The sequence below is a fragment of the Poecilia formosa genome, unplaced genomic scaffold (genome assembly GCF_000485575.1).
Source record: "Poecilia formosa unplaced genomic scaffold, Poecilia_formosa-5.1.2 Scaffold319, whole genome shotgun sequence".
Lineage (NCBI taxonomy): Eukaryota > Metazoa > Chordata > Actinopteri > Cyprinodontiformes > Poeciliidae > Poecilia > Poecilia formosa.
Window position 1 is genome coordinate 468,770 of NW_006800258.1, and position 22,017 is coordinate 490,786.

Sequence of the window (22,017 nt, forward strand, 5' to 3'; positions counted from 1 at the left end):
ATAAACCTTTTCCTGGTTTATAATATAAAATAAGAAATGTCTGAAATGTGACAAAATAAGATTTTAAAAAAATCCAGCCAAGGAAAACACTGTAGTAACAGTCACTGCTCCAGAGTCCCAAGGCCCCTGTCAACACTGTAAACCTCAGTGTTAAAGCCAGGGGATCATTTTAAAAAGCTGTTTGTAATTAAGACTTGAATAATTAGGGACAGCATGGGGAAAGCATGAGTCTTCCAGACATACAGTACACACCACCGACGAGCAGCATGTAATGTTGCTTTTATCTGTGTCGCTTTCTGAGTGCTCCGCAATCCACTGAGATTTTCCTTTAACAAACAACTCTGCATCATATGTATAAAAACTCTGCACTAAGCACCAATCTGAGACAGGCTTAAAGCCAAAGTGCACTTATATTTTGCCCAAAGGTTGTTTTGTAATGTGCTCTTATACAAACACGCTTCACCAAGCTCTGAAAGACATTTGGGTGCTATCTGTGACTCTCGACCCTACCAACTCTTTCGGGGAACAGAGGGGTCAACAAGATGCAAAAGCCACACAATATAGTAGAAGTCACAACAAAAGTTATGCTAACACTGAAATAATGGCAGAATGAATGTTTAGCTCAAGCAGAAGTTGTGCTAATACGGAATTTATCTTGAAATTGAAGCTATATGCTAAAACTGAATTAATGCTAAGCTAGATTTTGCAATAAATCTGAATTTATGCTAAAACTGAATTTTTGTTAAAACATAATTTATGCTAAAACATTATTTTTGCCAAGATGTAATTAATGCTGAAGCTACATATGCTAAAAATGTAAGCTACTAAAAGTTAAGCTATGCTAAGACTGAATTTATGCCAGATTTAAGGCTAAATCTGAATTTGTACAAATATTGAAGCCCTGCTAAAATGAAATTTATGCTAGGACAAATTTTATGCTAAAGCTGAAATAATGCGAAAGTGGAATTTTTACTAATACAGAATTCATGTTAAAATGGAAGCTATATGCTAAAACTGAATTAATTCTAAGGTAGAATTTATAACAAATCTGAGTGGGTGCTAAAATTGAAGTTATATTAAGATGGAATTTATACTAAAATGAATTTTATGCTGAAGGTGAATGTATGATAAATTGGAATTTTTGCTAAGTTGGAATTTATATTAAAGCTAAATATAGTCCAAAATGGAAGCTATGCTAAAACTGAATTTAAGCTAATTTTATACTGAAGCTCCAGTTTTGTTAAAATTAAAAGTACGCTAAAGTGAAATTTATGCTAAGATGGATTTTATTCCAGAACAGGAATTAGTGTAACTTCCATTGTGGCTTTTGCATTGTCTTGACCCTTGTGGGCCACCACACTTGACATTACTTTGCGAATCCAAATATTTATATTACTCTAACATTACCTTCTTTGCATGTAAATAAGCAAAGTGATGAGTGATGAAAAAGCGATGAATTTCTACAGCCCTTCCACACAACGCTGCCACATTTTCGCCCTGTTATTAGCAATCAGCAACAAGCAGCTCTTCTTATTCTAATGAGGCCCACCTGCTGTTGGACACTTTCCAGAGTGAGTGCAGTTTCAGATGCAGCTGTGAAACCGCCAAACTGCCAAACTGGAACAATTCACATAAGTGGATGGAAGGGTCAGGCCCTCTGTGCCAGCAGTGGTTTCTGTAACTATTCATAGCACATTAATTTGTTTCCCGTTTTGTCATGGTGCAACCACAAACCTCAGTTTGTGTTATTGGGGTTTTATGTGATAGATCAACATAAATATTGTGTTGTGGGGAAAAAACTGGTAGGTTGTTTCCAAATGTTTTACTCATAAAAATCTAAAAACTTGTGTCATGTGTTTGTATTTAACCCCCCCAGAGCCGATACTTTATTTTGGGGTTTCTCCTCACCGGCTTTTTACATCAAGAGACTAAAATGGATCCCGTTCTTCTTTGCAAATTAGCTCAAGGTAAGTGAGATTTACGGAGTGACTGGGAACATATATTTTCAAGCTTTGCCTTAGACTCTCAATTGGATTTATGTCCGGACTTTGACTGAGCCTTTCCAAAACGGAAATATTCTTTAAGTCATTCTGCTGTAGCTCTGGTTATGGTTCTTTCCACTTTCAGCCAGGTTTTCTTCCAGGATTTCCTCGTATTTAGCTTAATTTCTGTTTTCGTCTGACCAGAGAATGACTATGTTATGCCACATGGCTTGTGGCAAATTTAAACTCGACTTCTCGTGTCTATTTCAACATCAGCTTTTCTAGTTACCTCTCCGACTTAAAGGTTTAGAGTAGATTTTCCTACCTGAAAACTCCTCCATATTGTACCATCACTGTAACTTCTCTCTTTCACTCGTCTATCAGCTTAGATGGGCGGCCGTGTCTTGTTAGGTCTGGAGTTGTATCATGCTAGAGCTGTTTCCAAAAAAACAGAACGGCTACTGCTCCATAAGATGTTCTTAGTAGGTTTTTGGTTTTTAAATGTGTAAATTTGCACTACTTTTTGTTCCATTACATAACCATTCGGGATGCACCGATCCATCATCCGTATCAGTAGTAATATTGAAAAAATAAATTCTAGACTGGTCCATAAGGTCAGATCTATTCATTCTAATTCTAAGCTTTGGGCTCTGATATGTCTTTCTTTCTTCTTTATTTTATCATATTTAGAATTCCTAATTGCACTTTGTGAACCATTTGAAAGGTTTGCTGTGGTTTATTTTAACATGTTTGATCAACGTAGCCACCCTTTTGATTTTGTCATTTTCTTTATCATTTATCTCACATTGTCTTTTCTACTCCTAACTGCACTGGCTGAACAAATTAAAGTTGTTTATCCATGTTTCACCAGGCTTGAGGAGTGGCTGTACTGGTGCAGAATTATCAAATACTTTTGTGAATCCAGTACATTTATGTCTGTGTTTTTTTTTAAAAGCGTTTCAAGTCAATTCAACACTGTTTTTCTGTATCTCTATCGGATATCAGCATCAAAAGTGCAAAAAAAGTGCATCTTTAGTAAAAATCCCAATAAAGTCAACTGATGTTTGTGATCATAGAATAATAATAATGCATCTGGAAAAGTTCCCAAAGGTGTGAATACTTAGGCAAGGCGCTGTATTTTTATGCTGAATTAGGCCACTTGTTGCATGAGTACTTAAGTATTCGGAGCCATAACTGCAGCCCTCTATAGTATCCCTGAGCTGGTAGTGATGCAGTTTATCAGTGGAGGGAATCAGCAGCTACAGTCGCCTTGACAGAATGATCTAGCTGCAGCTCTGCCTGGCCTCTTCTCCGCCGTTGCCCACACATTTGGAGTGGGCCGTGCCAGAGAATGTTGCAGAAAACGGAGCAACGTTGCAGCACAGACTATAACAGGAGATTTTTTTTTTTGTATGGTTCTTCCTGTTTCAAACCCTCACAAGGCTTTACCGGTTATCTCTGCTGAGAGACATGGTCGCGGTACCTCCCTCTTTTTCCTCTGCTGCAGTGCACTTACTTACACGGGGGTCTCGCTCAGGACGAGCTATCAGTCTCCAATCACTACCATCATCTCTTGTGATACACGTATGAACACCCCCCGCCCCCTCCCGTCACACTCCCTCCATCATCTTCAACACTCCGGCCTTGCAGCGGCAAACAGCCGGTGACTAAAATTATACAGATGTCTTTGCAAAAGCTCCAACTCAGCAATCAAAAAGGAAGAAGCTACTGTCATCTTTGAGGGAAAATAGATATAATAAACTAAACTAAAAGCACCGGAGCAGCAGAGTGTCTTACTTGCTTTCCCCGGTCGAGGCCTCTGTAGCAGCTTCTGCACGGTGAGAAGGTCCTCGGTCTTCACCGCCTGCAGCAGTTCCTGGTCCTTCCCCATCTTCCGCTCGGAGCCGCTCTACTCCCGCAGCATCCTTCAAGCACAGCGGCTCTTCAGCCTCAGCCTCGGCAGGCGGAGGGTACGTGTTCCCGCGGCCACGGACAAGCCTCCCTCTGACCCCCCCCCCCCCCCCCCCCCCAAGATGAGACACCCCCACCCCTCACACACACACACACTCACACACACAAAAACACACTTAGATCTCTAGCATATGATGGGGCGAAAATGAGCCGGAAACGAGAGGAAGAGAGGGAGGGATAGACTCCGCGGGATGGAGGGATGCTCTCGGATTCCCTTCCCCACCTCCAGCGCCTCCACGACAGCACCACCCCCGCCTCTAGGTGCAGCGCTGCTGGATGGAGCCTGGACCTGACGCCGCCGGGCCGTTCAAGGTTCCAGCGTGATATTTCGCCGATTTCGAAAAAGAAGGCTCGCTTATCCTGGAGTCTGGTAATTGCTCTCACCTCCCCCCCAAAAAACGCCGCCTTCACCAACCGAGCGGCCGGGAGGAGACGTGAGATATAGCGAGAAGCCTCACGGGCTCCGAGTCGCCGCGCGTGAAGAAAGACCGTGCGTTCCAAAGGCGGGCGCGCGCGGAGTTCTTCCCTCTGGAGGCTGTGACTGTCTCGTGCTCCAGGTCGTAAACACAATCCAGCGGTGCCGCCGCAGCAGCAGCCATCGCGTCTCCGAGTGAGCTCGAAGTCTCTGTGATTTTCGCTCCTCTTTTTTTTTGCGCGAGGGGTGCGGGGGGCAGTAATAGTGAAAGGGCCACGTTCACGCGCTCGTGTGCTCTACAGTTGGCTCGGCTCGTACCGTTAAATGGCTCGTGTGCGGCAACTCGGGGGCGGACCAGAAGCGTGGTGCTCCCTCTCCCGCCTCTCCTTTCATCTCCCTCTCTGGCTCGCTCGCGCGTTCTCTCTCTCTGGATGTTTCTGTGGCGCTTTGTGGCTCTTCCTCTACAGAAGAGAAGAGCTGCTCAGATATGTTCTAGAAAAACAAACTTGTTTATCACCTGCGGTTAGCTTCCCTTTAGCTCACTTATATCATTGAATTTCCTAAAAAAAAAAAATGAAATTAGCGTTTCCATTTGCTGCTACTGTAAAGGGCTTATCCACTGCTTTTAAGGACGATGACTACATTTGTTCAGGTCTATTTTTAATCTTTTTCGAAAGAAATTATAAACACTCAAGTTAGCATGCGATACTCAACACAGAGCAAAAATCAAAAATTTGGTAAATAATTAACTATTAAAATGAAATTGCCTAGAATTTAGTTAGGGAGATCAAAATTGTATTAAATCAATTCTACATTTTAAATTCAGCTACAGATATAAAATCTTTATTAATTTACACAAGTTATGTTTTAAGTTATCTCTGTTCTGTGTATGAAACAATAGTTCAGACTTGATTGGTCTAAAAAAGTTAAATAAAATAATAATGTTGTAAGAGGTTTTTTTTTTTTTTTTTTTTTGAGTCTTCATATTGCACCCTCCCCACAACAGATGGTTCCCCTGGGTGGAGAACCATATCACATATACTGAAAAATTTCACTGGTTAAAATCACAACACTTGTCAGGCTTGTCAAACCAGCAAAAATAACTCTGCATTAAATAAATATTATAGAACATACTTTATCATTGAAAAACTTCACTCTAATGTAAAAAGCATAAAAAAGGACAATTACAACATTATTTAACTGCATTACCCTAACTACATTATATGGTTTTTACAAAGAAAGGTTTGGAGCCATGTCACCTGCAGCACATGGCAGATTTATAAGTTTTTCTTGAGCAATCCCTCATTTATTAACATTTTCCTCATCAGTGTCAATGTTTTTGATCAATGTTTTTAATAGCATCTGAAAGTCTCTGGATATTCTCATCATTTTTCATTCTGTTTCTGAAACACTACAATTTTCATTTTTAACCAAAAAACACGTCTCATTGTTATTCTTCAGTTTTTTGCAGCTCTGGTAACAAAATATGTACAAAAGTCTTAAAGTAGAGTAAATTGTTATTCAATCTAAATACACTTCGAATTCAACTTTGTATTATTCCCAAAGGGAAAATTAAATGTTGCTGTAATTCACCCTTTCCAAGGTCGACAGATCTCCTGCAGCAGTATGTATTACAGTGGCTCTGAAGAAGTCTCTGACTGGAGACACTCTACTGTTGTAGAGTGTCTCCAGTGTCTCATACATTTAGACTCTCAGACCAAGGGATACCACTTTTTGCTGCAGTTTTATAACAGTGACTTTTATTTTTCCTCATTCTTTTCTTTCTTGTTTGATAGCAAGAAAAAGAACAAAAACATGGATCCTTGTCTATCTATGTTTCCTCAAACTGAATCTTGTCAAATTCTTTTCAATGGCATATCACTGTTGATAGATGAAAAATATGTCTGTCATGACTTGATTCTTCCAACATTTCCAGCAACCCTTCACCTTTAATCCCAAACTTCCATGTATCAACATACATTACATGCCCCTGTCCCTCTGATTAGCTTTAGCACAACTGCTAAAGCTAATCAGAGGGACAGGGGCATGTAATGTACTCCGTTCAGTAAAACCTGTGTTTTCTCTCTGTCTCTCCTCCAGTTTTGTAACTCCATTCTCCTCTTCATTGTGTGTGTGGGCAGTGTGCAGGGCTTGGATGCTGCTCCCTGCCTCCTCCGCATATCCACTGAGTTATGTAAGAACAGTGAAGAGTAGCCCATACTTTAGGAATATTTATAAATCGGTCTAATGAAAAAGACGTTCTCTACCCTGAAGCTGTGTTAACTGTGCCTCGCTATTATTGTTTTTCTCCCAATTTTGTTGCAGAACAGCTGCAAAATTTTGTTTTATTGTTGTGTGTGTGGCAAGTCAACACCTAGTAGAGGATAATTGAGAAGTGAGAGGAAAATAATACATGGATTTTGAACTTTTTTGTAAATAAAAAAGAAGGTGATGTACATTTGCATGCAGTCCCATTTAGCCGGTACTACGTGGCTATGTAGCTAATAGCTCAACCTCAGTCACACTGGATGGGGAGTGCATGAGAAGAACATTTTTCACCGCATAATAAAATGACGGGAGACTCTGAAGACTAATAAACAGAGGAGCAATTTGGTCATATGATGGTAATTTCGAAGCTGTTTCTCGTAAAGAGGAAAAAACCCCGAAGAACTCATGACAGCGACACAATTTCACATAATTTAACTGTTTCGTTAGAGCTTCATTAAACGAGATGGTTTAAAATTTCTACAACAACACACTGCCCTCTAGCGGCCAAGCCAAAACATAGCGTCCCGGAATGAACCTCTAGTGTTGGCACTCAGCTGCAATTTTTCTGTCTTGCTTTCGATTCATAAACAAAGAGTGGATAACACATAAGCATTCCAATAACACTGCTTCTGTGTAGCTATGTCAATGTAGCTAATTTTTCTGACACCCCTAAAAAAGCTTCCAGAAGTTGTCAGATGTTTTTGGACTGGTTTCAAAACGCCTGTTGTGGTGCCTAAATTATTATTATTATTGCCATTTTTAATAAAAATAATAATAATACAAAAAAATAGTGAGGAGAGTTAAGGTAAATTTAAGTACGTTTTAAGGACTTTTTTGACAAAAAAACTAGCTGGACTTGCCACTTACAATATGGCGGATGCGTTAACGTATTGTTTCTACGGTACGTTTAAGCCAATAAGGCCTCTTCATACGCCTCTCTACGCCCATGTTTTGATTGGCTAGCGAGTATGTCCATCAAAGACACCGAACGTCACGAAGTCAGACCGTCGGACTACGAACAGGTTGAAAAGCCCCAGAGGCTCGTAGCTTTATTCAAATACGGCTGGTTGCAGGTTGTGACCGTATCTGATACACAAGCTGGTGAGGAACTCTGTTTTGGTTTCTTTCCTCATTTTTTTTGTTTTGTTTTGTTTTTTTTGTTCTTCCCTATTCTCGGTGGTTCCTGTTAGCCTCTCAGACAGACCCGCTGCTCTCCGACGCATGAAAAATCACTTCACGGATTCGGGAGCTTTGCCTCGGTAGAATTATTTTTAGCCAGATCTCGCGTTGGTTCTCGTGCGCTAATGTTGGCTAGTCGCTATCCTATATTGCTAAAGTCGGAACATTTTTTTTTTCAGTTGCAAGTTTGGATTAATAACTCAATTTGCTAACATGTGCTAGTCTTCTCAGAGGGATGTTAGAACACATCCTCCATTAATCTGTTATTCTGCTAAAATAAATTAAATAGACGAATTTTGTTGTTCAGTTAGCATAGCAACGTGAAGCTAACGTCGTGACCGTGTTGATAGTAGGATGAAAGATTCCCCACCGCGCCTAACATGCTCACAATTCTTATTATGAACTGTAGTTTCTACTAAAAGCGGCAGTAAATCCCCTCTGCGTGTTTATTGAAACCATTTCTTGTTTGAACAGTTACGTCCATTTTTCTGCACGTTTTCTGGTTGTAGCCTAGCATTTTCTTTTCTTGTTGTAAAGGCATTTATTACAGCCATTAACACTATGTACTCCTATAAGCATTCTAATACCGTCAGAAAGCATTACTGGCTTTTCAGACTACTGTAAATATTTAATTATACATAATCGGGGTGCACGTGCAGTTTTAACAAGACACCAATGTGTAATAGATTTTCACCATTTAAAACGTTGTCATAAATGGTCTACCATGGCACAAATTGTTTACATATATTTTATTGTAAACCCTATAGTGCAGTTTTAACTCAATTTGGCACTCAAATTGCACAGGCTAGAAAAAAAATCGCATGTGGTCACACTAAATTAGTTCTGTAATATATCTACTTGGAAATATTGTCATACAGGTTATTAGAATTTTCTTCGCTTTTTATCTTAATGTAAACCCAACTTATTTGCAGTTTTAAACTTTAAACAATAAGCCATTATTTCCACTATTTACAAAAGCGTGAACAAGGAATGATATTCTGGATATGTTTCTCTTTTCAGTTTGGATTCTTGGAACTGTAGCTTAAAAATAGTTAAAAACAAACAAACAAACTGTTCTCCATTTGTTTGAGGGGATGGAACAGCCAGTCACAAGATTGGATAATAAACTCAAACCAGAGACTCGCAGACTCACATTATTGTTTAAATTCTCCATAATTTTCAATATTATCACAGTTTTGTTATAATCTGTATATTAAAATGTATATTACTTCAAGCTGACGCTATAATCCACTATGAGTAGAGTGAGTAGCTTTAATCAATTGTCCTGCACCATAAATTACTGTTATTACTTCGAGTAGTTGTACTGAATTGTTGATATTTTCATTTAGTTATATTTTATAACTACTTTTATATGTAGTTATATCTTTTGATATTACCCTAACTTTTCTGAGAAAAGCCTTAATATTCCTTCCAGGTGTGACTTTTGCTCTTTATTTAGTAAATGTCTGTCTACTTTATGATTCTCATTCTATTTCACATAGGGATGCTCCGATCAGGTTTTTTGCTGCCGATTCCGATCACCCATGAGGGCCGATCACTGCCGATCATCTGGATTTACTGTTAATTTTTTTGCTTTAGGTGTAAATGCTACTATGTGATCTGGCAATATTAAAAATATTATCTGGCAATAAATTCAGCTTATTTATACATAAACATACAAAATACTTGCAGGCACAATACAGCAGCTACTCAGTCAAAAGGACAACTGAAAAATATGCAATCAGTAAAATAATATTCAATAATAAGGCTCTCAGTACTCTAAATTATACATGAGTCAAATGAATCTGTCTATATCAAATAAGGTCAATTAAAAAGGGAACCTTTCTTTCAAGTTTAATTGCGGGTTGCTTCAAATTAACCGTTCTTGGTTTCTTAATTCCAACTTTCTTGGGGGCTTGGTTGTTTATTGTTGTTTTTGCTTGTTTTTTTCGGCTTGGGTTGGTTATTTTTGCGGACCCCGGGGGGGGGCGGGGGGGTTTGTTTTTTTTTCGGGGTTTTTTTTTTTTTTGCCCGGACCTGTTTTTTTCTTCGGTTGGTTTGTTGCTTTAATTATTTTTTGTGTTTTTTTTTTTGGTTTTTTGCCCTTCTTGTTTTTCCGGTTGGTTTTTGTTGTTTTTGCCCGGTTTTCCTTGTTTTTTGCCGGTTCTTGTTTTCTTTTTTTCCTGCAGTGAGTCTCGATGTAGCCAAACTCTGTCAAGTGTTTGTTTTTTAAATGCCATATTATATTCGTTGTGTTGATGCATTTTGACGTGCTTCACCCCTGAAGTATTTTTCCGTCGCAACATGCAAACGTCCCCATTCACTCACAGCGTTAAAGTTCCACACGACAGGATTTGTTGCTTTGTGCTTGTGCAGTGTGAAGGAAAGAGGAGACCATCTGCACATGCAGGCTGAGAAGTGAGATACAGATGATCGGTTTGTGTGATCGGCTGCAAGAGAAAGTGATCGGCAATCACCAATCATACACTTTTTCACAGAAATCGGCCGATTATGATCGACGGTCGATCGACTGGCACACCTCTAATTTCAACCTGTAAATGCTGAGAAATTATCTCAATTTATTGGCTTCAGGCTCCCAGGGTAAATGGGGTCAAGTCTAACAGGGTCGCACTGATCACTCGGGTGCTTTTACCTTTTATGTATGTGGTTCAGTCTGACAGGACGCGCTGACTGTGGGAGGCTGAAACACAGATGTTGCTCTCTCCTGCCGCTGAAAGTGGAAGTTGTTATAATCACAGTGTTCTTAACCACACATTTTCCCTTTGTCCTAAAAAAATATTTTAGGAAAAAAAAAAAAAAATTCCCCTCTAAAAAAAAACAACAATCTCATGTTTTGGTTGTTTTCATGTCTGTCTCAGAACATAAACCATTTAAAATTTATAACCAGGTAGCGTGAGACTAAACAATCGAGAAATTCCGGCAAAAGGTTCCTGATGTGGGAATATAGCTCTGTATTCCCACATTGAAGTGGATGGATGGTGCTAAACATGTCCAAATGGATGAATTTTCCACTCTATTTTTAATTTACCTCTGTTTTTACGGTTCCTATTTACAGTGAACTTTTAACTGGAACTGGCTTTATTTAAAAATCGTGTTTTTGTTTATTGTCGTATTTTCCACCTTTCTCATACATCCTGCTGGGAGAATTCCTGTTAGCCGATGGGAACTTCTTGGGAGTTTAAGAATGAAAAGAAGCTAAAGTTCTTTGTAGTATAAGAGAATCATGCTTTTACTGAGTGTTTTCCTCTGCTAAATTGACAGGAATTTTGGTTTAAAAAAATCCTGAAATATACAGAACTATAACCGTGATCCACTCGTCTCGCCTCAGTCCATCCCAAACGCGTTTCCTGTTTCCTCTCGTGGTCTGTCGGATAAACCCTGGAGGAAGTAACCGCTCATCCGTCTGCCCTGCAGGAAGGTCTCAGCGCAGCGTGGGTGCCCAGGGATCCACTGCCTGAGTGTGGCGAGAGCGGCGGCCGAGGCCCCAGAGACATGAACCACACCAAGGGCGGTTTGGTGATCTTCACCGCCAACTCGCACCCGTCGAGTCGCGAGCTGGGCAAGAGGATCGCTGAGTGAGTATAGGAGGGTCTGCTGTTGTCGCCCGTATCTCAGTGTGAACAGAGTGCAGGAGTTCCTCACGACTCGGTCTGCTTTTATCTGCTACATAGAAGGTGAAAGTGTTGGTTAAACTTCTCGTGCTGATGTGAAACAAGAAGAGAGAGCAGAAAATGGTTGGATGTTCCAGATCTCTGTGTCAGTGCAGTCCTGCTGACGAGGACGCTAACTTTAAGACCTACTTAAATTTAACCACATCTCTGTGTACAGAGGGGAAATGGTATTACTTTGATAACTTTTCATTTGCCGATGTGTCCAGTAGGAATGCAACCAACAATTATTTTAGCAATTCTAACGATTAATTGGATACAAAGTGAACTTTCAGCAGATCTTTTTCTTTTAACCACTTAGGCTTATTTTATACAATCTTAGGAATCCATAAGATACAAATGCTTACATTTTTAAATGTGAAAATAAACATTTTATATCCTGAAATGGAATAACAGCTTTTAGTGAACACTTCCTCGTTTGTGTCAAGTGAAGCTAAAACTGCCACATTAGAAGTTTGATGTACAATAGAGTTACAGGAAAATTATCTTTTTTTTATTGCAAAATCTATTTTTTTTTTCACTATTTTGACTTAATTGCTGCTCTAAGGGTGTCGTCGTTTCACCTTTTGTTTGAATCGGTGTCCTCCAGCTAATGATTAATCGATGGCTAAATTAGTTGATACTTATTTTAAGAATCGGTTCATCACAATTAATTAGATTAATTGTTTCATCTTTGTTGTCCAGGCTTGTAGTGTTTGGAAGTTTTACACATTTTTTGTCTGAAATGAAAAATATGTAACAAAAAACAATTTTTCTGAATCTTTGGGCATCAGCTGGTAGATTGCCAGAGGTTGTGACTAGATTCTGCACACTGTCGACTTTAGTTTTAAAAGTGAGATTTTGATTATCTAAATATTGTGACATCACCGTTAAAAGTGACCTCTGTCTGCCCTGGATGTCTTTTTAGAGCTGTATTCCTGAGGTAAAATGAAATATCGGCTCTGATTTCCTTCATTTCAGGAGATCGGTGTTCGGCCAAATATAGAAACTGATCTTCTCCTCCTCTGGAAAATCAGCCACTTTACTCTTAACAAAAGTCATCACACTGTTACTAACTTAGCAACATAAAAAATAGTCATCGGTCAAAATTGGTCCAGTCAGGCAGACCGGAGATCGGCCAGAAAGCTGCAGTGTTTGCATCCTGACTGTGTCTAACACAGTCGACTCGTGATCTCCGAGGTCTCAGAACACCAAACCATGTCGTTGAGCTTCTGTACAGTTGTTTGTCTTGGACACGTTACGTTTGGAAATGTTGTGACACTCGCATATTGGCCTGTCATTTTTAACCCAGAACCTGGATTAGGGACAGACTTTAAAAATATCAGAATGTAAACACAGCAGAGAAATAAACCACTGCAGCAGCGTCACAGAGCTAAAGGGAAATCAATCAGAACCAGTCGGAATCGCCGGTCTTACCGTTTGTTTGGCAACACGTCAGGTTACCAACTTTGAGCTCATTTTATGTGTAAATAAAATACAAAGTGCAGATCCCACTTTGCAGACCCAAGCTACAACCTGTGACTATATAAAGACACGTTTAGAGGAAATGAACAGCTTGGCCTGCTGGTGCTAAACTGCAGCACTTGAATTCAGCATGTTAACAAACCGAAAACATGTCCTCTGAGAAATGTCACTTTCTTTCTTTTTCTTAACTTTTTTTTCAGTGCTTTGAAAATGTGTATTTGCTAAACTTTTCCATATTTAGTCATGGACTATTATATGTGTTAGTCTAAAGTCAACATGGTGTTTGATTGTGAAGCTGCAGAAGTTCCTAACTTTTCAGATTTCTCTTTGTGAAATTGTTAAAATCATGTCTCCTTTTCCTTCGGCTTCTGTTAAGCCTTTTATGACATAAAATACATTAAAATATATTTTTAAATTGTTTTAATCTTTGCTTGAAGTTATGATAGTTGGTGTAAATTGTGAAGCAATTTAGTCAACTGCTGCTGTTTTAAATATGCTTTGCTAGTAGATTTGACCTTCACGTATCATTTGATGATCCTCAACTTTTCTGTTTTCCATTTGTTTTCCTCTTCCCAGGCGGTTAGGGGTGGAGCTGGGGAAGGTTCAGGTGTACCAGGAAGCAAACAGAGGTGAGGTGATGACAAACAGGAAGTACCTTCTCCATAACCGTTTACTATAAGACCAGTGTTATTACAGTGTTAAAGATATATGAATATGTACTGACAAACTGTTCCCAGCGATATGTTTGGGAAAATGATCCGTGGGTTTTGTGTAGATGTTGTATTTGAGATCGCCATAGCAGCCAGTAGAAAACGTACAGATTTTAAGAAAGACTGAACAACACTTATTGTGGCTTTTTATTTATTTCTTTTATTTTGTCACATTACAACTACAATGTGACAAATGTAAAGTATCACTTATGATGTTGTAGAGAAATTATTTTCAAAATCTTCTACGTCACTATTAATATTTAGTTTGTTTTGAAGATTAATAATGAAATAGTCATTAAATTGTAAGGATGTTTAAAACTCCAAGTTGTTTAATTGTCCATTGAACCTCGTACTAACTGGGTACGAGGTACTAACACACACACTATTGGTGTGTGTGTGTGTGTGTGTGTGTGTGTGTGTGTGTGTGTGTGTGTGTATACAGGTAATGATTATTTTAATTATCGATTGATCTGCTATAGTAAATTAATCAAATAATCAGTACTGTTAGTACTGTTTAAAAAAAACAGTTTAAATGCTTTTATTTCAAACTTTATCACATTTTTAAGTTGCGGCACCATATTCCAAAAAAGCAGTGACGAAATAAATGTTTTTAATTTTACCAATAACTACATAATTTATATATTAATAAAATGTGTATTGCTCAAATAAAATAGATTTAGCAAGCAATAAAAAAAAGTTTCTGTGAGGTTTTCTGATTTATTTTACATAAACAAGTGGACTAAGTTACAACACATAATGTTTTTGATAAATTAGTATTGCTCTTTTTGCAAATCAAAACTTGACTGTAGCGTTTGGATTTAATTGTCTATTGCCTCAAAACAAACTATTTTTTAAAGTTAATTTGAAAACCACTAACTCAAAATTAAGGAACAATGCAGGATTTTCTTTCTGCCATGACAGTTTGGTCTAGATTTCCTTCATTTTGGAAGACTGGCCGATACATGAAAAGCCAATCTTGATTTGTTTCCCCTGCACAACACAAATTTAAAAGACCTACAGGACTTTATTCCAGTTCTGGAGTGCTTGTTTTCTACCTCCGCTCTGGTTGTGAAGAGCTGGATCTGTTTGTCTCAGGATAACACATTGATTTGCCAATTACTGATTCTTAAACTTTGAAACCTTGCGAAACGCTTCCAGAGGTTTTATCTAAGTACCACTGATGCAAGTCGGGGCAAATCAAAAATTGATTAATTGAAGCCACTCTGGTGAAGTCAAAGTACAGTATACGTTTCCGTAAAACACAGTCTGTTTTTACAGAAATGCAGATTTGAAGTCACTGCTGCTCCTAGTTCACTCCGTTGGACCCGATGACAATTTAGTTTTAGCTCCTACAGGAAGGATTCTGTCTCTAATCCCTGGTTTAGTTCTGGAATGCTGGTATGTCCAGTTTTCCACAGCAGTGTGGTAGGCAGATAGGAGAGGGGAGGAGGACAAACCTCACAGGCTTTGTTATGAGATAACACGGTGTGTTTGTGCAGCTGACTGGATTATTTCTATTTTTTTTATTTTTCCAAATCTCGTCCTTGTTTCCATAGAAACACGGGTACAGATCCAGGAATCGGTGCGAGGCAAAGATGTCTTCATCATCCAGACTGTGTCAAAGTAAGAACCAGAGCGCACACACTTAACCTCAGAAGGCATTTACACCCCTCATGGGGTTTGGTTACAGACTACAATTCTGACATGAAAAAAATCTTATGAATGTTTTTAAAAATACAGAATCATCTGAAAATAAGAGCCAGTACAACACAACTGCAAAGCAGAGCTGATTTTAAAATCACCTGTTTCACTGGGGAGCCTTATTGCAGTCGCACATGCTTTTGCTAACTGATCAAGAGAGACCAGACACAATAGCTGCATTTCCATTGAGCATATAATTGCGTATGTTTACATTTCTAAAATAAATTGGAACACGCCAATTTTGATCTTTTTGACAGTATCAAAATTGGTTCAATTCACAAAACTGCAATGGAAACATTTTTAAAGCATCACATGAGTCACATGATCAATACGAGTGGCGCAAACCACGAAGTAGACGACAGGAAATGGTCGGAGGATGTTGGAGCTCCATGTTTTTTTAATGTCTGTCTGTGATTTTAATTACACAGGTAGTCTTCTCAACATCAGCAAAACTAAGTTTTGTGCACATTTGTGACGGAAATGCAGTGAGTGAAGAAATGCCAAGAAAAAGATCCAAGTGATTTGTTTGCTGACCCATAAATACATTTTTCCCATGACATAAGTGAAATAATCTCAGTTGAATTAGAACTGTTGTCAATATTAAAGATTTATTTACTTAAAACAAGCATCTACATCTTGCTGAAAAGTTACTTGTAAGTTAGTTGTGTCTTATTTCAAATGTACTAAGATATTTGCACTTGAGAAATACTTAATAATATTTTGTTTTTGCACTGTAGTCCACTGTAGCCATGCTGTGTAACGGAGCACTATGGGTTGTTTGTTTGACCACAGTGATGTCACGCATGGCTCCGCTTCCTTCAAGAGCTTTGGAGGGAAATACAATTTTTTGATTTTCTCGCAGTTTGCAGAAAATTGCACGTTTCTCTTGTTTGTTCTTTTTTTCTGCATCAGGGACGTCAACACCACCATCATGGAGATGCTGATCATGGTGTACGCCTGCAGGACGTCGTGTGCGCGCAGCATCACCGGTGTCCTGCCCTACTTCCCCTACAGCAAGCAGTGCAAGATGAGGAAAAGGGGCTCCATCGTCTCTAAGCTCATCGCCTCCATGGTCTGTAAAGCCGGTAAGTATGAGAGGACTGGACCCTCACACACTGTCAAATATTCAATTATTGGATAAGTATTCAATACCCAAAATTCATCATGTACGACGTGAACACGTGTATGTGTACAGGCCTCACTCACCTGATCACTATGGATCTCCATCAGAAGGAGATTCAGGGCTTCTTCAACATTCCAGTGGACAACCTGAGAGCGTCTCCGTTTCTGCTTCAGTACATCCAAGAGGAGGTAAAAAAAAAAAAGTCCTAAATTGTTGTATCTGAAATGAAGGCCTTAAAATCTCTTAAGTTAATTTTAAAAAAGTAAGTTGGCCCTAAATATGTTACTCACAGGTCTTATTGGAAATTTTGTCTTGGCAGAAATAATTTTGCATATTCTATGTATTTAGTTTGTATTTATGTATTTGACTTTTCAGTCAGGCAAAATGTTGAATTAGACAGACATCTTCATTGTGTTATGTGACTCACTGCTAATATATCCATGCTAGATAGCTTTTTATATGTCTGCCATGGGTGGTGTTGACATTTATCGCCAGTTGGCTGGACGACGTTTGTATATTTCTTTGGAGATCTAGATCTTAAATTCCATTCATATTGGTCTCAGCCCAGCAAGAACAATACACTTGCTACAGTGACAACTCTTGTGACGGTGACAAACCTAACTATGATACTGTTTCATATTATATATATTTTTTTACATTTAAACCCTCAGATCCCCGACTACAGAAATGCTGTAATTGTAGCAAAATCTCCGGCTTCAGCAAAAAGGTAAGTTCTCCTTCACCTGCTGCTTAGAGTAGAGCTCAGGTTGTCCCTCTTTGTTTTACAATGACTTTACAGGCAAAAGTTGCAGTGTCTCTCATTATTCACATTATTTCATGGCATAACCACTAACCTCCATATATTTTATTGGGATTTTATTAGAGCTGCAGAATATATCTGCATGAACATCAGCTAATACCGATGTCAATACCAAGCGTTATTGGCTGTTAGCTTCTCAATGTTGTCAGAAAAGACCACCTGCAACTCGGGTAAAGCTACGTCGGAAATATCTACGACTGGGGACCATCGACGTAGTCTGAGTCTGATATCCTCAACGAATAAAAATGGTTGGTTATCCAGAGCAATGCGCTCCATCAGTTTCTGAGGGATGCCTTTTATCCTTGGGTGTAGTTTCTTGCTTTGAGAATGGACGGCTGGTGAGGTTTTGTTTCACTGCGGTTGACTGCTTCCTCATTTTCCTTGCCTCCACAATGTTTTGTCATGGAGTTGATGTATATTGGGGGTGATGTGCAGTGTTAGCTTTTATTTTATCTGTTGGTTGGAAAGTTCAATTTCGGTTTTATTTGAGCGTCTTTTTCAAGTTTGAGGCACCCCCTATGTGACTCGTGGGAAACTGCTTCCTTTCAACAATGGCTTTACACTTGCCACTTTGAATTTGACTAACTTTGAAAAGTCTCCAGTGGTAGAAGAAACTTTGTAAGTTTGTAGTCGACTTCTAAATGGAGGATGTTGTGTTGCTAAGCAGCCGGTGGCTGGTTTGATCTCTGCCTGGTGTTCAGGGCTCAGTCGTTCGCTGAACGACTGCGTCTCGGCATCGCAGTGATCCACGGAGAAGCTCAGGACGCCGAGTCGGACCAGGTAGACGGACGCCACTCCCCACCCACCGTCAAGACCACTGGAGCCATTCACCCGAGCATGGAGATACCATGTAAAGCACCAACTCCAACACCAACATCTCCATTGTTTAACTCTTCAGTATTTAACGTTGACATTGATTTGTGTCTGCAGTGCTGATCCCTAAAGAAAAGCCTCCAATCACGGTGGTGGGAGACGTAGGGGGACGCATCGCCATTATAGTGGTGAGATTGGCAGCAATCACTTGCGCCAGACTTGGCTTGATTTAAATTTCGAGCCAGTTGCATTGACTTGATTGTTCTGCAGGATGACATCATCGATGACGTCGATAGCTTCGTGGCGGCGGCAGAGACGCTAAAGGAGAGAGGGGCCTACAAGATTTTTGTCATGGCGACGCACGGACTACTCTCCTCGGATGCCCCGAGGTTCATAGAAGAGTCCGCCATTGACGAGGTCAGAGCTTTTACCTTGATGTGTCTTTTTGTTGCTGTAATGTCCTCCTTCATAGTTTCCTCCTCCGCCCTTCAGGTGGTGGTGACCAACACAATCCCCCACGAGCTGCAGAAGCTCCAGTGCCCAAAGATCAAAACGGTAGACATCAGCATGATCCTGTCGGAGGCCATCCGCCGCATCCACAACGGAGAGTCCATGTCCTATCTGTTCCGCAACATCGGTGTGGACGACTGAGCCACGCGTCTCACTTTTTACGTGACTTTCTATCCCTGTGGGAACAATCCTTTAATATGTTGCATCTCCTTTCCCTCTCGCACTAACACAGCTTCAGAGCCAGAGGTTAATCTATTGGTTGGTTTGAGGTCAGGTTAGTGTTTATGCTGGAATACAAAACAAAATCCACTCTTGTTAAGCTATATTTATGTTTGTTCCTAGCTCATAATCCTGCACAGCCTAATTCTAACTGCTACCTTCAGGGTCTTTCTCTGACGACACAAGATGACGAATCCAATTTACAAACTACCCCAACTGACACACATCTGTTCTTCCTTAAACTATTCACACCCCTTGAGTTTTTCACATTTTGTCTTGTTATAGTCACAAACATCAGTGCATTTTATTGGGATTTGAATTGATAAACCTACAAAGTAAAGGAAAAATTCTATACATTTTGATACTTTCTGTCCCCACCACATGATGCTTCTGCTGCTACATTTCACTGTGTGGATGATGTGTTCAGAGTAATGTGTAGTGTTGATTTTCCACCTCATGTAGGTAAGATCAGAAAACATTCTTTTATGTCAGGACTGCTTTTGGCCATCTTTCAATGGTGGCTTTCTTCTTGACTTCCAAATTTTACACTCTGTTGCCCTTTTTCTCTTTTAAGTCCACGATCTACACATTTTTTACCCTCTCCTTATGGAAATGACCTGGACTTGGAGTGAAAGGTTGAAGTCTACTTACTAATATTTAAGAGTTGAACAGATAAATCGGCCCCAATTTCTTTAATTCTTTAATTTTAGGTGATTGGCCGATGAACCGATCTTATCTACCTCTGCAACGATCTGAAAACCAGCCACTGTCCCCTTAACAATAGTCACCCCACTTTTGCTGACTTAGCAACTTTGTCGCTATATTTAGCGACTTTTCAAAATCATTATCAAATCATTCAGAAAATTGTAATCGGTGCACCCCTAATTGTTAGACCTCCGATCTACATGAGATCATCAAAGATGCATGTCAACGGTTTGTTGCATCTCCAGGATTGTGAAACGAGTGTAACCTGGTGATGTTGGGCAAATCAAAGATGGCATCCGCAGAAACCAGAGACTTGACTTTTTGTGGGCCTATTAAAGCTGCAAGCTCTGACAGCACACAGGTGGAATACAAACGGAAAAAATGCTTTTCTGTTTAAGTTTGCAAACATTGATGTTTGAGGTTATAATTTGACAGAATGTGGAAAAGCTTACTCATTGTATATGGATTACTGCCTAGCCTTCCACTGTCTAAACACTTCATTATCTTCCTTAATTGCCTTCTATATTTTTTCCACTCTAAAAATTAATGTAAAACATTTGTACTGTCAAATTTTTTTGCAATGAATGTCTCCTGATTTGATGAGTTAGAGGTTGTACTGAGAGTCGGTGCCTTCTGCAGGGGTTTGAACACAAGCCTTCATGGGTTCGCTGCATATCTGTTAATGTCACTGATTGCTTATTGAAACTGCTGGATTATACAGGTTGAAGCTAATTAACCGATGCTGAGTATCTTTCAATTTAAATGTCTGTTTTTTTTTTAAATAAATTTTTTCAGGTTGATTGATAGTTTAGCTTCCAGTTAGCCATATATCTGTAGTTGCCATAGAGTTAGATTATGATGCGTCAAATGTTTTTATTTTTTTAAATTTAACTGGAATTGACAGAAACTTTTTCAAAATTCTAACTGGAAATCAGATTTAACACTCGATCACCTGTGTAACGTTTTTCATTGATAATCCATATGAATCATCGTGCCATCATTACAGCGCTTCCATTTAATGTTGGGTTCTGCCATAAATGAGCAACATTTGTTGGTAAATCTGAGAAACTTAATTGTCTTTTACATTTTTTATTATTATTTTTAGATTTGAAGGTGAGAATAAAATAATGTTACATATGATGGTCAGAAGTGTTTTAATGATGATGAAATGGGTAAATACTTGATCCTTGGATCTGTGTGGAGGAGATGAGTTTAGTTTGTTTTAATAGGAGATGTTCCAAACTGGAGCTGGAACTGATAAACAGGCTTTTCTTCTGACACACAAAGCTTGACTGAAGCAGGTCTTTGTTACCTTGCCCAATGTTTCAAAAAAAAAAAAAGTTTTTGTATTTATTTTCTGCACCAAAAAATGAATAAACATGTTCTAAAAAGAAAGCATGTAGTTTTGTGTTGACTAAAAAACTTGTAAAAGTGCACACGGGGTCTCTCCGAACCCCTCGAGAACAGCGCACGAGGAAAGGCGGTCGGGTCTACTCGACTTTCTCTGGGACGGCGCGCAGGTTGACATGTTCCTGTTGTCTTGCAATTCTATAGTTACTGGCGTAATGGGATGAAATAATGTGTCCATATACACGTCGAAGTTCTCTTGGTAAAAAAGCTCACGCTCACCAGAACAAGCTCACAGGGACTACAGTAGTCAACACAGCTGTCCCTGGTTCGATTCCAGCTGTTACAGCAAAATCTGTGACCCATAATTTTCTGTGACCGCAGGCGTAACACGGGGCTTCAATGTTTTGGCCACAGGATTAGGCTCCACATTTATCTTACAGTGATAACGGTATTAAAACGTAGTAAATAATTATAAATCTTTAATATTAAATAGAAACAAGTAGATAATGGTATGCATTTTAAAGTGTTTAGAACAAAATGTTTAACCTGTTTGCCAGCAGCACTCAAGTTGGTAGCACTTGTTGCCTCGTAGCAAGAAGGTCTTTGGTCCATATCCTGGCCTGGTCTTAATAGTTGCCTTTTCTCCTTGTGTTCTCTCCTGGTACTCCAGCTCCTCTCGCCTGGTGACAGATGTTTAATTCAATGGAAAACAGGGAGAAGCTTCATTTTCTTCAGTTTATTGTTTTCAATGCAGACATGAGCAATGGGCAGACAATGGGGTAATGGCCGACAGCATCAGGTAAAACATGTAAAGGCTTCATAGAGGCAAAAGCAGCATGTTAAACTAATACATCATAAAAAGGCAAACTGATCACTTTCTGTGTTTAGACAAACCCAAAGTGACCACGGTTTTGGTGATACAACAGCTATTGTACAGCTCACATTAGTTCAAAATAGAGATGAAACTGTAATAAAAATACTAAAGACATAATAGGACTCAGGTGAGTTTCTTATGGCTGATTTTTCGTTCTATTAAAAACAAACAAAAAGTCTTTCAGACAAGCTTGTTCCCATCCAGTTCGACTGATATTTAAACAT

The 22,017-nt window shown here is 39.3% G+C and overlaps 2 protein-coding genes across 11 annotated transcripts in view; one reads left to right on the forward strand and one right to left on the reverse strand.

Moving 5' to 3' along the window:
- Window positions 1-4,745, reverse strand: part of caskin1 (CASK interacting protein 1) — a 106,999-nt gene extending 102,254 nt beyond the window's left edge. For 4 of the 10 annotated variants that reach the window (XM_016661212.1, XM_016661213.1, XM_016661210.1 and 1 more), the window contains exon 1: window positions 3,780-4,744. In XM_016661212.1, the coding sequence (XP_016516698.1) occupies window positions 3,780-3,873 (94 nt within the window). In that variant the 5' untranslated portion in view covers window positions 3,874-4,744. Of the gene's footprint in view, window positions 1-3,779 lie in introns of all 10 variants that reach the window. The other 6 variants (XM_016661215.1, XM_016661214.1, XM_007573125.2 and 3 more) reach the window with 4 other exon arrangements.
- A 2,861-nt stretch (window positions 4,746-7,606) lies between these two features.
- Window positions 7,607-20,964, forward strand: prpsap2 (phosphoribosyl pyrophosphate synthetase-associated protein 2). Its single transcript, XM_007573131.2, has 11 exons — window positions 7,607-7,737; window positions 11,251-11,411; window positions 13,545-13,597; window positions 15,235-15,301; window positions 16,292-16,464; window positions 16,575-16,690; window positions 17,174-17,229; window positions 18,024-18,172; window positions 18,253-18,323; window positions 18,406-18,552; window positions 18,628-20,964. The coding sequence occupies exons 2-11, from the start codon at window positions 11,329-11,331 to the stop codon at window positions 18,784-18,786; spliced, it is 1,074 nt and encodes a 357-aa protein (XP_007573193.1). The 5' UTR covers window positions 7,607-7,737; window positions 11,251-11,328; the 3' UTR covers window positions 18,787-20,964.
- Window positions 20,965-22,017: the final 1,053 nt, after the last annotated feature.

Bases quoted from the DNA above. Each gene is read 5' to 3' on its own strand.
- prpsap2 (XM_007573131.2), top strand. From the start codon at position 11,329: ATGAACCACACCAAGGGCGGTTTGGTGATCTTCACCGCCAACTCGCAC. The intron at 15,302-16,291 runs GTAAGAACCAGA...TTTCTGCATCAG, and splicing joins ATCATCCAGACTGTGTCAAA to GGACGTCAACACCACCATCA. The intron at 16,691-17,173 runs GTAAAAAAAAAA...TTAAACCCTCAG, and splicing joins TTCAGTACATCCAAGAGGAG to ATCCCCGACTACAGAAATGC.